Genomic DNA, 18,800 nt, shown 5'->3' on the forward strand with positions numbered 1-18,800 from the left:
TCAGCTCTTGAAGTGTGTCTCTATCTCCGTGATCAGACCGTCATCCATGTTCTTCTTGATGATGGTCACCTTGCACAAGCGGACGATCTCTTTGATATTGTCAAAGAGGAACAGCAACTTCCTCCCGAAGCTCACAACATCTTTTCCCTTTGGCTTGTCTCACCATTATTGGGTAAGTAAATAAGTGACAATCACTGAATCCATTTCTATCTTTTGTCTGATTACCACAAAGACATGAGTCTTGCAATTGTAAGCCATTAACTACATATTGATAAAAGTGTAATGTACATTTTTGCGTGAACTGTTTTGCTCTTTACCATAATGTGGTAATAATATAAATTTAATTTGAAGTCTGCTGCCTCTTGATTTCTAAACTATATCACATGTAACCAGTGTTCTTTTTATAGGAGTGTCAATATTTTGCTTTCTGAGTAAAATAAAAAAAAATTTTCCATTCAATTTATGTATTCTAACCCATTTTTAGTTATTATGCAAAGTTTAACCTCAATAGTAAAAAAAAAAAATTAAAAAAATAAAATATTCTAGAATTTGTTAGCCTCCTTCAGTCTTGACAGACTATGGATACCCACTGTAAGAGTGCCTCTGCGTAAAATTTTTGTGGCAAAAGTTACACAATCTCCAACCACACCTCACCTGAGTCGACATTGTTACATACCAGTGGCAAGTGGAGGTTCAGAATGACTGGAAACAATGCCGAGATAAGCAGAGAGCACATACAGCACCTGGAAGTCCCAAATAGTCAGCCATCTTGTACTAGTCAGGCTCAACGTTGCTTAACTTTGGTGATCTAACAAGAACCGGTGTGTCAACGTGCTTATGCCCTACATAGGTTTCAATGAGTTAATAACATTTGCCTAAATGAAAACATGCTGCCTAAATATATGCATTTATTTCTTTCTGTATAAACATTCAAATGAATATACATTGGGCTTTACTACAGAGGGAGGATGATAGAATAATTTCTTCAAGATAAAATAAGAGGCAGGGTTACCTGCTAGCCACAATGATGGGAAATATTCTCTTGGGTGCTTGTTCAGAACTTTTATATTAAAAAAAAATTTTTTTTTAAAAATGAAGAAAAATCAGCATGGCGTACATATCCATGACAAAAAGAAAATATTGTATATCAAAAAACCTCATATAAATTGATAAAGTTGTTTAATTTGACCAAAATATTAAAAAATGGACAATTCAAAAAAAAAAAAAAATCCCATTCTGTGTTATTTAATAAGATTTGTCTGAATGAAAAAACATGCTTCTTAAATATACACACATTTATTTCTCTCTATATAAATATACAAATAAATGCACATTGATCTTTATCATAGAGTGGAGGATGACAGAATAGTTTCATAAAGATAGAATATTAAGGTGGGGGGGGGGCTTACCTACTAAACTCGATGATGGTAAATATTATTACAAACAAATTACATGAAATTTTATGAAATTAGTTAAATAATCGAAAATATGAATTATTGAAAATTTTTATGATTCAGTACAATTATTAAAATCTGTTTACAGAACTCCGTCTCAAGAAAACCCACCGTCCTTATTATTTGGTACAGCAATGGAATGACTTGTGTCTACGCCATACAGACACTCGAGTGGATATCCAGAAAGGTGAGTTGTTGGACACAAAATATTATTTAACGTGACAAAACATGATTTAAAAAAAAAAATAAAACTAATTATAAATTCGGAAGAAAAACAATATCGACATGCTATCACATTTCGATTAAAATAATAACACGATGAAATATTTATGTTATTTCAATTGACGTTGTGTGTTTAAACTTAATTTGTACCTCATACAATCATGACAATCACTCAAAAACAGTGTCTGCACACTTTGGCATCAAACTCCTTGAACCATAATTCTCTTGGACGCTTGTCCAGAATTTCTCCATATTAAAAAAACAAAAATAGAAAAAAAATATATATGATGTACGTACTCATGACAAAACGAAAATATCATATTCCAAAAATCACATAAATTGATTTAGTAGTTTGATTTTTAAGTAAAAATATCAAATTTTATCACTAAAGTATGCGTGACAATCTTGTGATGCCATGTTGGAAACCGTCTAAAGGAACCAGGAAGATACCTCCAAATAATTCAAACTTGTGATACTTTAGAAAGCCATTCTTAGCATGGGAAGGGGGGTACATTGGAAAAATTAAAATTTGCTTCTTTATAAAAGTAAAACTACTTGGGAAAAATGGACAAGAATGCATGTTCTCAATGATTGAGAATGGGTCACCATTTGGCAAGTGCTAAATTCATCAAAATTATGAATAAACGAAATAAAAACATGGTTAACAAACAAAACATATTTCTATATTTACAAATTCACTGTGATATGAAAGATGTTTTGTTTAGAAAAGTTAAAAGTTCTTGTGTTTATCGAATGTTTATCTTGAAAGATAACACAAGTATTTAACGTGTATTTTTTTTTATCATTTTGTTTTTGCTGGATATGGGGCATCCTACATTCATCCACTATTTCAGTCATGCCAACCAATAGATCTTTTTAAAATTCTAACCATTACTTTGAGTGCAATTGTTCGTATTTGTCTTGCACTTGGTTCACCAGTTATATTTACTAGTTTTTGAAATTCTTTTTTATGAGTCCAGTTGCTCTTATAATTACTGGAATGATGGATATTTTAAGATTAGTTTCTTTTCATATTGCACATAAGGTCTTGGTAGTTCGTTATCTTATCCCTCTCAGCCCTGTTATGGTCAGTATCATTAGGGACACTTACTTCAACTAGGGTTTCTACTCTCTCTGTCTTGTCTCATAGCACTATATCAGGCTTAACAGCTCTGGGCATAACTGTAGGAATTTCATAATCATAATAGATGGTGTATGGCGTATTTCCAACTATTTTTTCTGGAATATGTTCCCAAGACTTACTGCTTCACTGGGTATGGATATTCAGCTTTTTCAGATGGTCCAGTGGAGATATTTACACACTCCATTGTATCGATTTGTATAATAGCCCCCCCCCCCCCGACAGGACTTTACAACTGGATGTCAAATGACTCACACTCTCTACTTCTGTGTGGCAGAACCCACACTTATTGTTATTACTGAGACCACTCATCTTTTTAAAAGCATTGTTCATCAAGCCTTGATCTTGGGCAGCTATCGTCATTCTCTCCTGATCCTTATGAAATGCTCCTCTTTTCGGTCACTCAACAGAGCCTTTCTTATTTATATATTCCTGTGATAGTCCATCCATTCATCCAGCTTTCTACAACGGAAGGTCTTCATGTATTTTTTCTGATTCTTTTAGGCTCTTCCCATAGCAAGCTTGTTTTGTGATTCTGTCTCATTTGTAAGACAGTTTTGTTGAAAATATTTGCCCGGTTTTGTGATGGAGATAATTCTGCTGGCTCTTGTTTCATATATCACCTTAAGGTTTGGATTCGTGGAACTCATGAGGTATTACCCAATGTTCAAAATAGTGGCCCAGTATTGGTGGTCAATTTCTGAGAGACCCATACCACCTGCTCGTTTGGGTAGATATAGTCTTAGAAGAAGACACTGATTTCTGTTCATTACTCTATACAGTGTCAGCGTTTTTCTTGTTTTTGTGTTTAACCTGTTAATGTCATTTTATGACCAGTCAATAGTACCAAAGCTAGCATAGCAAGCTGGTTAATGGAAGTTACTTTGTTTTTATTTGTGAGCTGTGTTTTGCAAATTTTTCTTACTCTGCATACATATTCTCTGCCTATTTTTTTTCTCTCATTCTGCCATGTTGAATTGAGTCGTTTTCTTCTATGCTAAGGTATTTGTACTGTTCCTGATCTTTTAGGTCTTTGGTGCCAGTACCTTCATCAAGCTGTATGTTTTCCGTTTGAATCTTCTTCCCAGTTCTGAGTGATTCCAATATCTTTTGAGAAATGATGTGCAATCTATAACAGCTGACTTAAGGCAATATCTGAATCTTGTCATCCATGAAGAGCAGATAGTTGATTTTTTTGTTTGGATCTTGTTGGCAGCCCTGGCTCAGGTTGTAGGCACACCCATTTTTTGTTTAGTAGTTTACTTAGCAGATCTATTGCCTAACAAACAAGTAAAATTCCTCTCTGGTTGCTCCTATAATTACTTGAAAGATAGAGATCTTCCTAAGGTTCCTATTTCTTTTCATATCGTACATAAGACCTTAGTATTTCGTTATCTTCTCCTTCTCAGCTCTGTTTAGGTCAGCATCCTTAGGGACACTTACTTCAACTAAGGTTTCTACTTTCTCCTTCTTGTTCCATATCACTATATCCGGCTTAACAGCTCTGATTTCTAGGTACATAGCTGTAGGAATTTCATAATCATAATAGATGGTATATGACTTATTTTCAACTTACTTTTCCAAGCAAAAGACAATGAAGATAAACTATCCCCTTGGAAAATTACTCTCTGGATTTTTAAGCCAAGGATTGTTATTTTGCCATTACTATGTTTTAATGCCATCGTTGTCTGCCACATCTTTATATGTTTAGTCTTGGTTTTCTTGGTATGGGATGGATCTTATACAACTCCAATTAGGCCCCGTTTCTTAGTGTTTTGTCCGAATGAAATGAAACTTTGGTCATAACTAGTTTATCATATTCAAAACATCACATCAAAACACAAGGGTCTTTGGCCTTTTTTTCTCCGTTCTACAGCAAATGTTCTAGATGGCCTCCATTTAGCTTTTGTTTTTTTGGGGGGGTAACCCTGTATAAGTCAAGACATTGCATTATCCACGTGTGGAGCAATATCAGTGTGAATATGCATGTGTGAATTTAGGAAACATTGTGCGTATGTGGCTTTGTGTGTGTATGGATATGTGTGTGGGTTCAGGAAACATTATATGCATATGTGGCTTTTGTCAGTGTGTGAATATGTGTGCGTGAGTTGATGAGATATTCACTTCTCTGGCCCTTCAAGGTCTTTGGAGCTGAGCATAATATTGTCTTCATTGGGTATCATGTTTCTGGCTCTGTTGAGCTATGTTGGCTTCTTATTCATCACTGTTTTTATTTAAAATTGGTATTTAACGCAGGTTCACTAAGTGTATCATTTCAAATGAGAAAAAATCATTTTCATTAGTTCAAAAATGTTGAGTTGGCACCTTTATGTGAAGTGATGTTTTTTTATTTTGAGAGCAGACGTAGCACAATGCTATTGATTTGACAGCATCCCATTTCCCTTGATACAAAAAGGAGGAAATGAAAATGTAAGCTAAACAAATGGAGCACTAGTAACTTGTTACATCACACACCTTTACTTTTAAACAATTTAATCTTGAAATTTTGCCGATTCAAATTTTTGGTTTTAAAATCAGTCTTGTGTGTCCCCCGATTTATCGGAGAGGGACCTATGTTTTCAGTGGCGTCCATGCGTCTTGTTAGTCCGTACGATTGTCAGATAACCGTCCATTAGTTTTTTTTCTGAAATTTTACCACAAATTGTATTTCATTAAATAGATGTGCATAGTAAAAAAATTTTTTTTTTTTTTTCAAAAATTCTCGTTGCGTTCCCAGAGGCTCAAAAAAGGTAAAATAATGCCCCAAAATAGCCAAAAATGGCACGTTTTGCCCCATAACTTTTTATCCATCGATTAGATTTTTCTTAAACTTTGCGAAAATGTGAAGGTAATGTTGGCCTTCTCACATTCACTATTTTGTTGGCGTCATCTCACATGCAGCATCAGAGGGGGACCATGCATGCGCGGCTTGTTTGTTTTTCAATTAATTCTGTTTTGTTTTTCTTTTGCAGATACTCCAATGCTGATGTTTCAAAGAAATGTATTTTACCCAAAAGAAGAAGAAATGAATGTAAGCAATCAACCTTTTTTTTTTTTTTTTTTTGTGAAGTATTTTTTACAGAAGTTTAAAATATAAGGGAAATAATTGTCATTTATTAAACTTGATTACATTCCTTCAACAACTAATACCAGTCTAACAAAGAAAGGGAAAATAATAAGATAATCTCTGTATTACTTAGTTTGTGGTGATCACTGGACTCCATCAAGAATGTTTGCTTTCGCCATAGCCATAGATTGGGTATTAAAAAGGTCAACCAAGAATCACGGTATAATGTGGGACAATAAGCATAAACTTTCTGACCTAGATTTTGCACTGTATGTGCTTTCCGCTTATCTCTGCATTATTTCCAGTCGTCCTGAATCTCCACTTGCCACTGATATTCAACAATGTCGACTCAGGAGAGATGTGGTTAGAGACTCTTGCCAAAAAAATTTAACACGCAGACATCCTTACAGTGAGTATCCATAGTCTGTCAAGACTAAAGGAAGCCTTAAATGTATGTATGTGTGTATGCATGGCTTCATTATATCAGCCAAAAGAAGAAATTGAATGCATTTGATTCCAAGTGCTTTAGAAAAATCCTAGGGATCAAATGGAATGATTGAATTACTAACCAAAAAGTCAGAACTAACAGTAACCAACAGGTAATATCATCAATAATCTGCAAATGACGTCTAGGCTAGTTTGGACAGGCCGTAAGATTGATCCCAGAGAGAATTGCCAACCAAGTGCTTCAGTGAACTCCTGATGTAAAAAAAAAGAGAGGATGACCATAAATGAACTAGAAGCAAACAATGTAGGGATATTTGATTGCAACAGAAAGTAACTGGAACAACACTGGCTCGAAAACAGTGGCATATTTTGACTGCCTCGTGCATCACAAGACATGGGAGTTCAAAAGTCTCTGTATTAATATCATAATACTATTGGACAACATCTTGTGTGTTTGTATTTGTTTCTCATCCATTTGTAACTTTGATAAATAAATTGACCCAGTAGTTTTATTTTTAAATAAGTAAATGAGGCCCACCATTTTGAAAACAATCTCAAAGTACAAAGGAAGATACCTCCTCCCCCCAATTTTTTTCCCAATTCTAATCTGAATGTTTTTGAAGTCATTTTCATTTTACCTTTACATTTGTATAATGCCAGTTTTTTCTCTTCTTCTGACGAGAAGCATTTAGCTTTGAAATGCCATGGCCTAAAGAAGTTTCTCCCTTATTCCTCTTTCTATAACTCTTATTGACTTGATAATATAATAAAGTTCCTATGTAATGTTACTCTTTATCTTATTAATTTACTCTATTGTTTGCTCCTCTTAATTGGGTAGAACTTTTTTTATCTGGATAGGTTTATAAATTCATTTTTCAACTTAATTTTATTACTGTGTGTGTGTGTGTGTGTGTATATATATATATATATATATATATATACACACACACACAGTAATAATATATATATATATATATATATAATTTGAGGTTGCTATTTTTCAAAGGTAGGGTAACCAGTGAAATATAACAAGGTTAATACAAGAGTGCTCAATACGGAAGTAGAGCAAGTTACATTTTCAATTTGTCTTTACATAAGCAATAATTTCTTGCTACACAGTTATGAGCATGTTTTGGTCTTCTAGTATTTAGTAACTAGAGAACTGTTCAGGCAACAACGCTTATATTCAAAAAAACCTTTTTTGAATATAAGCGTTGTTGCGCGAACAGATCTCTAGTTACAAAATACTAGAAGACCGAAACATGCTCATAACTGTGTAGCAACAAATTACTGCTTATGTAAAAACAAATTGAATATATATATATATATATATATATATATATATATATATATATATTAAGATGATGACATCAAGAACGTTTTGGAGTTAAAATCAATTTAGTATTACATAGAAATAGGGAAAAAAGTTGTTTTAATACTTTTTTGTCTTGAGCGATAAATTTGACTCAATTTTATTAAACTATCGATTATTGTAGCATATTTACACATTTCGAATGTGTATTTCCTTTTTTTTCACTGTAATAAATAGATTTTAAATCAAAATGGTTGCTTATTAAGTATTATTTAAAAAAAAAGCAGTAGCATAAAACTGTTTTGTCTCTTCAATATTTAAAACTATTCGTAAAAAGAAAATAAAACAAAGTAGCATGTGTTAGAAGAAAAAAAAAGACAGTACGTCGAAAATACAAACAAATTTGATTGTTGACTTCTCTCATCAGCCATTTTTTTTCGCCTTTATTAAAGTCAATGACAAAAGAATGTGACTGAAACTTTGAGTCAACAAAGCCCCCTCACCCTCCCATGTTTAGAATTAATTCCAAAATTTATGTGGGGGATGATTTGATTTGAATTTTTTAAAACAAAAAATACTGGATGAATTTACATACATTTTGGTGTATAGCCATTTTTTTTTAATCTAACAGGTATGTAAACAATAAAATTTGTGTGCAATTTTAATTATTTTACTATTGGAGTAAAACCAGATAAACACCATTTTTATTGCATTATGTTTATCCTTTCAAACTCATCATTTACCTTTCGAAATATGTTATAGTTTCAAACAATTTTATTTCATTAATGTTATGATACCAAACAATACTGTAAGTAATTTGAATACATTATCTGTTTTAAAACAAAAATTATTTCATCATTTAAAAACAGTTATTTGGTAGTTATTTCATAGTAAAAATAAAATAAAATTATTTCATAGTTAAAAAAAAAAAATTATTTCATAGTTCAAAAAAAAAAAAATTATTTCATAGTTCAAAAAAAAAAATTGTTTCATAGTTCAAAAAAAAAAGATTATTTCATAGTTCAAAAAAAAAAAAAATTATTTCATAGTTCAAAAAAAAATTATTTCATAGTTCAAAAAAAAAATTATTTCATAGTTCAAAAAAAAAATTATTTCATAGTTCAAAAAAATGAAATTTTATTTCATAGTTAAAAAAAAATGAAATTTTATTTCATAGTTCAAAAAAAAATGAAATTTTATTTCATAGTTCAAAAAAAATAAAATCATTTCATAGTTCAAAAAAAAAAATGTAAGCATTTATGGGATTTTAAATTTCAACATTTGGTAAGATGTTAGATTGATATTTTTGTATTTAGTCATGCATGCAAATTAACAAGATAGAATTATGCATGTGTTTTGATTCTATTACAGATAGTACTTGAACGGTTAATAGAAATTGGAAGCAAAATTTTTTTTTTTTTTTTTTTGGTATCGGAATCAGAAAATTTTGTGCTTATCTTCCGTTGCCAAAAATGATTCTTTTAAGTGTTTTGTTTTTGTATTTGTTTCAAACTAAATTTTCCGTCGCTGGTATTAATGATAAAATGATGAATATTTATTGATTTTAAACTAACAGTAAAACGAAAATCTTTAGATCGCCAAATGTTATTTTAACGTTTTCAAAATTATAAACACATATTAAGTATTTACAGTATCATGCCCCCACCAAACCCCAACTTAATAGCTTAATATTTAGAGATTAAAAAAGAATCCAAATTGATAATTGTATCGAAATTAGAAATTTAAAACAGAATCATTAATTGTATCAGAATCTGGAAGAATATAGGAATCTTCCTATTACTAGTCACAAATGATTGACTCCAACCAGATAGTTGAAATATTTTGATCAGAGCTTCTTGTATCTTTTAGAGATGTAATGAAAATATGTTTACATTTGATAATCATTTTTATTGTAGTTTTTCATTATATTCTTAGATTTTTGTTTCTAAGGAATAAAGTAAAAAAAAATAAATCATTAAAAATTTACTCTAATGTCAAACTCTATTGATTCTGTCTTAGTTGCAAGATGAAACTATGCTCTCATTGTTATACCACGAAGCCCGCTACAACGTGTTGGAAGGACGTTATGTCCTGGACCGGCCATTCTATGACCGACTTGCAGCCATCCAATTCATTATAGAATATGGACCAGATAGTAAAAACAAAAATCCACTTCAAACTTGTCGGTAAGTATCTTCTTATTTAATCACCCCTCCCCCTATCTGTTACATTGTGGGGGGATAAGGTCTATATATATGTAAGGCGCTGTATATAAAGTGTGTTGGGTATATGATGAGTTGTGTATATAGTGAAGTTTCTTCGTGTCGTCTAATGTTCATAAATGCTTACATATATACATCACACACATATACAATTCAACAGGACATATAATATTTTATCAACACACATTTCCTTAACAACAAAGGGATGGAACATCTTCTGTGGGAATTATACCTTGCCAAACAGGGAAACATTACCTTCATTTATCTGGGGTCTTGGTTGATGAATCTGTCAAAAGCTGAACATTTCTTCTCCAAGAACCTGGTCCTGCATATGACCTTAAACTATATCCGATGGTGAGGTCCCACCTTGCGGGTTTTGGGGAGTCTGAAGCCACTCCTTAATTGCCATTGCTGCCAGGTCCACTCTGACCCAGAGTGATAGTACCTGTTAGGATCCCAACTATGGGTTAAATAGAAACCGACTTGAAAAAAAACCCAAATATATTCTATTAAAAAATTTTCTTCAAAATCACTGGATTCATCATTAAATAACCTGAAAAGGGTTGATATGCTGTAAAACAAAAACAACCAATCCCAAGAAACAACCAGGAGTCTCCGGTTATATGTTCAGACAGCTTTTATTTCGCTATATTTCTGTGTTGAAAGATTGCACGCTTATCTTAGTCTCTGCTTCACCCTCGTTCAAGGTCATTACAGGCCTTGTCTTAAACACTCCAATTCTCTTCATCTGTCTAGCCCTGTCTCTTGCTAACTCCTAACTCTGCTTGTATATATGTAACGATTCCTTTGTGCTTATATCGCTTGACCACACAAAGACCTAGCATATGACCTTCAGTCACGTTTTCTGGCCAAAGTTATTGTTTAGTATTTTAATACTCAACTCCCAAGGCTGCATTCCTTCCTTGATTGTTTCTAAATATTTTACTTAACTTTTCTTCTTACAAAAACATTCTCTCTGCATATCTTTTTCTACATAACAGTACATAATCTGTCACAAGCTGAAATGAACATTTCTTCCAAAGTAACGACTCGTCGTGTCGTCTAATATTTATAAATGCTTACATATATACATTACATATATATACAGTTCAAGAGGACATATAATATTTTATAAACACACATTTGCTTAACAACAAATGAACTTCAAAAACTGAAATGAACATTTCTTTCAAAGAAACAACTATGAGTCTCCGGTTATATTTTCAGACAGCTTTTATTTCACTATGTTTCCTTGTTGAAAGATTGCACGCTTGTCTTGATCTCTGCTTTATCCTCATTCAAGGCCATTACAGGCCTTGTCTTAAACACTCTAATTCTCTTCGTCTCTCTAGCTCTGTCTCTTGCTAACTCTGCTTGTATATAGGCTTGGAACTGTAAATCCACAAAGTGAGAATGACATTGCTTCTGTGCAACTGTCAATCCTCTGCATAATTTTTGTTTTAGTCTTTATTCATAAAAAACAAGGCATATTGCTACATGGGCCTAAGGAGCTCTTATCTGCGACCATATTTACAGGGGCACTATTTAGGGAGTTGCACAGTGAGATGTCTGTTCACATGCCATTTAAATTTCTGCACGTCGGTACAGTCAGGAAAGCAGGTAGCGAGGAGAAAATTCCCAAATCTAGCAGTTTGAGAGAAGAAGCTATTGAAGTAGGCTTTCCAGCATCTAGAGACCTCAACATTGAAGGGGTGAGATTTTGCTGTTTGTTGGGTTAGTCAAGAGTATTTATTCAAAGAGACCCAAGTGCTATAAGTTCATCAGAGCATATTCCATTAAAGTATTTGTAAAAGAGGCACAGGGATGCAACATTGCAGTGATGGGACAGGGCATGGAACTTAGTTGATAGTGCGAGACCTATTAGATTGGAGACTCTTTTTTGGGCTCTAAAAGGAAGAGACTAGTGATAGATGCACTAACCCAGATATGGCAACAATACTCCGTACAAGGCGAATGATAGTTTTGTAGAGACACATGATACTGTTAGGTGTGAGTAGTTTTCTAGCATGGTAGAGTGAATCCACCTTTGCAGCAGCTGTGGCAACGTTTTCAATTCTGAACCAAACAGTTTATATTAAGAGCAAGGCTAAGCTGGATTCACGGAAACCATACTCTAAAAAACATAGAAACAAGAGAATCATCTGTGATCCCAGTGCGATAAAGGTTACTTTGAATAATGAAAAGAACCATTAATCGTAAATTTCTTGCAAAAAGAACTACTTTATTACTCTGGATTCTCATGCTTTTTCACATACTCTGATTATAGAAACAAAACCTTTTGTGCATTCGTAACTTCTATTTTCATATTCAAACATTCTTCTGTACGCTGGCTTTTTTTTTTTTTTTTTTCAAATAGAAATGTCGCAGATGTTCATTCGCGCTACAGTCACAACAAACACTGACTTTTTACATGCGTCCACCTGTCTCTGTAAGTGGGTCGTCCGTCTGTCTCGCTTGAAATATATGACCCGGAAAGGGATATATTCGTTTTAAGTAGCTGAGTGAACTTTGCTACTATTTAAGTAATATTTTTGTAAATCACCTTACTGAACGAGTATTTATGGTCGGACCTGCTATATTGTTACCGTTTGACTTCGGTGTATTTTTCGACGTATTACCCACGTGTCTCTACCAGTCGGTAGTTATGGTTTTACTAGCGAATCATATTCTTTTATGGAGGAAGAATTGAGAGGGTTTCATATGCATAACATTGTCCTTGAGTGTCTAAGGGGTTTGTCAGAACAACCTGACATGAGGATACTTTTCCCTAGAAGTAAACCCTGACTAAATATTCCAAATCACATTCTATTCGCAGCCCAAATAAGATCTTCTCATTATGGCTAACCCACACTGGCTTTTACGAGGAATGGTACATCTTCTCCAAGTGATGTTAAATCAAGTAACAGCACGAAGTTGGATACTCCACCAGACTAGATAAATTCTTGTCCTAGAATCCAGTAAAACCAAGAGAGCAAAACAAAATTTATACTATAACATAATTATATGGTCAATTGAGGAGAGGAAAATTATGTTCTCAACTTCTTTACTAATTCAGTGTTTGAGAGGTAAAGAAAAACTGTAATGGAATATTCGAATATCTATGCATCTCATATAGAGATCAAGTGTGAGCCCCAGGAAGGGGGGCTCTTGATTTCTGAGAACTTTGACAAAAGTAAAATGAAGCAGAATATCTAACAATTTTGCTGTATTCCAAAGTCCAATCTCACTAATAATTTTTTTTCCAAAATGAAAACTTTCGTACATTTTACAGATCTGTTTCATTCACACGGAACAACCAATATTTGTATGTCAACATTTCTTCCATAGACTCATTAGAAAAATGAAGAATTCTTGAGGAGAAAAATGCATGTAATAAATAAAATTCAGAAAAAAACTAAAACAACTCCCACTGAACCATTTCCAGTGGCTGTTTCCCATGAACAAAGTTTGAATCCAGTCAGTTTGAATTCTTTACATTACATTATGGATGTTGACACCCTTCATGTGATCCTTAATGTGAATATGTTATTCTAAAACGAAGTAAGGAGACCAATGTGAACATTGGCATCAAATATGCTGATTCATACAAATTGATGTTTCTTTAATAGTTATACATTTTTTTTTTTTTTTTTTTTTTTTTTTTCAAAACCATTTTTTTTTTTTTTTCTCAGGAACAACCCTGAAAGATATTATCCAGATTTTCTCTGCAAAAAGAGATGGCAGATTCCAGGCCTGCGAAATCCTTCACGTCCAGTTTTAGAATGTCGGTTTGAACAAGAATTCAAACTTGTAGCTGAAGAATTTAAAGATCAGGAATCGGAAAAGGTTTTCCTTTACAAGAAATACCTGGAAATTTTATGGTCGTACCCGTTTTATGGGTGAGTAAAGATTTCTTCTTAGTGTTCTTATTGTAACAGGCGATTGCATTATGAATGTAAAAATAAAGCCTATACAACTGAAGCTCATTTCATTTGGGAAAATTAAGCCACTACTTTTTCTTTTCTTCTTCTTTATTTAGTTTTAGCCTTTAGCATTTCAAATGTGTAATGTATTGAGCAAATGGATACAATCAGGTGTTGTAATGTTGTCCGAGAACGAACACGTATGTATGCTCAGTCACAACGGAGACAAAGAATAGGAAAGAACTTCAGCTTGCTGTTTCTTTGTAACAACGGCATTTATTTTCTCATTGTTATGGCCATGACGTCAACCGCATGGTTGTCTTCTCAAATGTCATTCACGCCTCTAACGTGAACTCAAACATTCTCCACGTCTCTCATGTTATCGTTCTCTTTTACTTTTTTATAGTTATTTTTATTTTTTTTTTTTTACGGATGGCGTCATTCTGCATGCATTTGCGTATGCATGTCTGCACCATGTTACAGTATTAAACCTCTTCCTTTTCACTTTTTTTTTAATTACCCATGCAAAACTAGTTTTTTTAACTTCTTGTTTTATACCTTTTAGATTTGATTAACCTGGGTGCCCGGCGTTGCCCGGGTGTTTGGAGGTGTGTGTTGAGCAAAAAAAAAAAAAAAAAAAAGTGGTAATATGCATGCAGGCTCGAACCCGTATCGCGAAAGAGGAAAACAATGTGAAAAAAAACAAAAAAGACGTGACGCCTTTGCTGCTGCGCCCATCGCCAAACTGGAAGTGATGAATGTTTAAATTAAGGATAGTCAGTCGAAAAGAGGGGATGACTTTCACAAATATAAGCGAGAAAAAAAAACAACCCCTCCTTGTAGAAAAGTGCCTAATTGAAGGTAAAAGAATGAATGTTTTTAGCCAATTTTTCAAAATTTGTCATCCAAAGAGTCAAGCTTCAAAATGATATCGATCTCGTGAAAATCCGTCGCATCTGTTGAAAGTTTTGGGCAGACATACAAACATTATACAAACATACATTTAAACAGACAGGTGAGATTTATATTATAGATTAGCAGGGCTATCTAGCACACCCCAAGCAAATGTCAAACATTTTTCTATTAAAACTTCTATAGCCATCGCTCTTTCTTTATTTTTCCCCTCCACCGTCCGCCTCTCTTTCTCCTCCACCCAGCCCATTCCTCCTTACCTGGACCTGCATACACACAGACAACTCTTCTTTATATGAAAAATTCCTCAAGGAATGAGCCCGCACTTTTTTTCCAAATATACATAAATAGAACATAGATGTGTGTGCGTGAATATTTAACTGCTAAACTCTTAAGCTACTGGTCACATAACACTAAAATTAGCAGGAAATAGTAATCATACACCAAGAATGGTTTATCTATATATATAAAAGCAAAAATGTATGTATGTGTGTTCGCTTTTTCTGTATGTCTACAAAAGGCTTTTTTCAGAGAAGCGGTCGGTCGGTTCACAACTTTTTAAAACTTTTTATATCACATATAAATCGTAATATCTCACAGTTAACAACGAAGCTCACCTGTCTATTTAATTTGCTCGATTTCGGGAAGATAAATATTCAACATTTGTCGCTCGCCGCATGTGGGTTAGTCTTTTTCTTGGGAAAATAAAAATTTAAAAAAAGCGTTCCGCAGTAAATGAAATACTATCCCGCAGTCAAACTTGACCTCATTAACTCATTAAAATGGGCACCTGCCAAATCCAAGTAATTAAATAAATTCAAACGTGTTTCTGTTAGCATCTTGCGGTGGGGCAATGGTTAACGTTGCACTTTTTTTTTTCACACTTTAATGTACAACTTTGCCTGAAGGGTTCGGGTTCGATCCTCATACTTACTTTTTTTTTTTTTTTGATAGAGATCAGCTCTAATAATAAATACAAAATTTGCATAAATCAAAATACATTTAAGCATATTTTACGACTGGCAAGGTTGAGCACCCACTTGCTAGTTAGTAAATACAATAGCTAAAAAGAAAAAAGACCCCCCACCCCACCACCCGCTCAGTTGAATTCCATCCATCCATAGCCCTTGAGCCCTGGAGGGGCATAGGCCATCTACAACTTTTATAGGTGTTTTTGTAGCAAGGAGTTCTTTTTACAGGGTGAGGGTGTTGGCCCCACGTCCAACCTTCCCAGAAGGTACATACAGCACCTAGCCTTCCCAAATGGTCACTCATCTGGTACTGGCCACTGTTGTTAAAAAGGGAAAAGAATCTGTCTTCTTTTCCTGCATGGCATAACTGAACTTCTTTAGGACTGCTAGACTTTGTTATTCTCTTCCGGGTTCTTCTTTCCTGTACCGACATGCAGAAGTTCAAGTGTAATGTAAACAGACATCTTGCTACTCAGCTCCCTACTTAATACCCCTACAAATTATGTCCCAAATAATAGCCCCTTACATCAAAGTGGCAATGTGCCTTATTTGGGGTGAAAATGCAATAAATAAAATAAAATAAATAAAAAAACTTGTCAAGGGAGATAACTGATAGCAGACGAGTGCAAGGGAAACAACTCGTGATGTTTTCATCCTTTGATTTTTTTTTTTTTAATTTTAAGGTTTTTAATTTATTTTTTACTCATCTATATAAACGGCAAGTGTGGTATGTGTGTGTGTGTGGGGGGGGGGGCTGGCTGGCTGGCTGGCTGGCTAAACCAAAACAAAATTCAAATCAAAACTCTACAGAGTTGATATTTTTTTTGGATCAACATTGTTCCGAATGTATAATCGGTAAAATTTAGAGAAAAAAAAAAGAAAAAAAAAAAAGAAATTAATTCCTTGGGGTGGAAATGACAAATAATTCGTAGAGTGGCAGGAACAAATTTCATCAGTGTCAAATAGGATTAATAACTTCATTGTTTTGTTGGTGTTACCCGGGAGGCATAAGTCAATATTTTGCATAGAGCAATAACCCAATAGTGAGATTATTTTTTATTTTAGTTGTGCTTAAGAGGCACAAATGTTACACACACTATTTAACATCTGCTATTTTTTAATCATCCCGAGCAACACCAGGTAGCCCTGATAGTCTAATCTAAAGGTCAGTTCATTTTTTTTTTGTAGTGGTCATCATACATTTTGAATAGTTTGTCAGTTGTTTTACTGCGTCTTCTCACATCTTTTAATTCTGCTCTCCAGTCATTGCCGATAATTCTTGTTTGGTTACATTATCTACCTAGGAGCAACATCTGATACTAGACTTTATTACTGTCGTTAGTTGATGAATGAGAAATCCTTCTAGATTGAAGCGATTTTAATTTTTGTCTCCATCAAGAGTGCCTGTTTTGGGTAGATGAATTTTCCCCACATTAAAAAATCAACCCTGTATCTAACTCTGCTTTTATGGAGAAGAAAATAGATAGGGACAAAGGACTCTGGTTTTTGATTCTCTCTTATGGTGGATGAATCCACAATGTTTTCTTGGGTATCGTTTGCTCATATATTTTTAGTAAATCTATGAGGATATATGTATTGCATGCAACAATGTGATTTGTGAATGATACTATGGATATGTAATGAGTGTTAAACACAGACTTAGAGCAGATTACTTCAGAGAAAAATTGAATTTAGATGGTATAGGGAGATGTGTGCAAAAGAGGAGACTTTGATAGTATGGTCACATTGAAAGAATGGATGAGGATTCTTTATGAGTAACTGTAGAAGAGTTGAATTAGTGCATAAAGATAAGCCAAAGAAAACCTGGGAGGAAGTGATAAGTTTGAACTTTAGAGAAAGAAGGATAAATAAAGACCTGGGCAGAGATAGGTTAGTTTGCAAGGCAGTTTCTAAATGGTGTATAATACTTGCTAGTATGTAAAACAGACATTAAGAAGAGGAATTATATATTTTTTTAATGACTGAGAATGTATACGTAAATGTGAGTTGTTCGTTTTTAAGTGATAAAAATTTTTTTTCAGATTTGCTTGGTTGGATTTTATTTCTCTTTTTCTTTTTCTTTTTTTTACTCTTTTTTTTTTCTTTTTTTTTACTCTTTTCCTGTTTCTTTCCCCCTTCCTCTTCTTGTCTTGCTTTTTAACCATTCTCTCTGAAATGTTAAAATGTTAATTTTGTCTCAAAAAAGTTCATGAAGAGGTTAGGAGAGTTAGTTGACTTTTATTTCATCAAAGACTGACTTCCTGTCTCTTTCCCCTACCAAATGTGCATTGGGTGCCTTTCTTTTATTTTCGACTTCTTTTTAGTTGAAATTGATATTGTTGTGTAAGAATAAAGTTGTTTTTTTATGCTGTCCTCTCTACATGTGGGGTAGAACAGGGTAGATTTAACTCAATTTCAGCTTTTGTTTTCTTACATTGGCTACTTACATTCGTGATAAATAGTATTTCATTTGAGCTAAAAGTAAAACAAGTTTAATATAAAAAAGAAGTAAATTTTTTAAAAGCTTTTTATTGTTTCATTGACAGGAGCGCCTTCTTCAGTGGAATGGTTGACCGTCCATCAAGCAAACTACAGATGCTGCTTGGCTCACAGCCAGTTCACGTATGGGTGTGCATCAACACGGAAGGTTTAACCATCATCGAAAAAGATAAAGATGTAAGTTCAAAGAATTGTAGGTGCTTGTTAAGATAGTCGACAGATGGATTTTTTTTTAAAGGTGGGGTTTTAAGCAAAAACAGTACTTAGTTAATTGTGATGTTGTTGATGTGATGTAATATATTCAAAAATTACGAAAATTCATCAAATAGAAAATTATTTATAGTTAAAAGTAATTTTTAGGGAAAATTGGGAGAAATATCGTTTTCCCGAGATATAAACACTTTGAAGATTGCAACTACAGGGGATATACTTATCTCTCTTTTTTGCCGCTCTAATGGCTTCTGAAATTTGTAGCCTATTGCGATAGACCTTTTCTACTAAAAACACTATAGCAGTTTTTCTACTTGATGACTTTTCATAATTTTTGGATATATTACCATTTTCGACATGTCAAGTAAGTACTGCTGTTTTTGCTTAAAACCATCTATTTAAATAATCGATCTGTTAACT

At 33.5% G+C, this 18,800-nt stretch overlaps 1 protein-coding gene across 9 annotated transcripts in view; it reads left to right on the forward strand.

Moving 5' to 3' along the window:
• LOC145243504 (FERM domain-containing protein 8-like) overlaps positions 1 to 18,800 on the forward strand; it is a 218,103-nt gene that overhangs the window by 187,024 nt on the left and 12,279 nt on the right. For all 9 annotated transcript variants that reach the window (XM_080106459.1, XM_080106461.1, XM_080106463.1 and 6 more), the window contains 6 exons: positions 5 to 172; positions 1,543 to 1,641; positions 5,790 to 5,848; positions 9,663 to 9,829; positions 13,558 to 13,764; positions 18,218 to 18,347. In XM_080106459.1, the coding sequence (XP_079962585.1) occupies positions 5 to 172; positions 1,543 to 1,641; positions 5,790 to 5,848; positions 9,663 to 9,829; positions 13,558 to 13,764; positions 18,218 to 18,347 (830 nt within the window). The remainder of the gene's footprint in view (positions 1 to 4; positions 173 to 1,542; positions 1,642 to 5,789; positions 5,849 to 9,662; positions 9,830 to 13,557; positions 13,765 to 18,217; positions 18,348 to 18,800) is intronic.

Source organism: Euprymna scolopes, chromosome 22 (genome assembly GCF_053919585.1).
Source record: "Euprymna scolopes isolate OS-2025 chromosome 22, ASM5391958v1, whole genome shotgun sequence".
NCBI lineage: Eukaryota > Metazoa > Mollusca > Cephalopoda > Sepiida > Sepiolidae > Euprymna > Euprymna scolopes.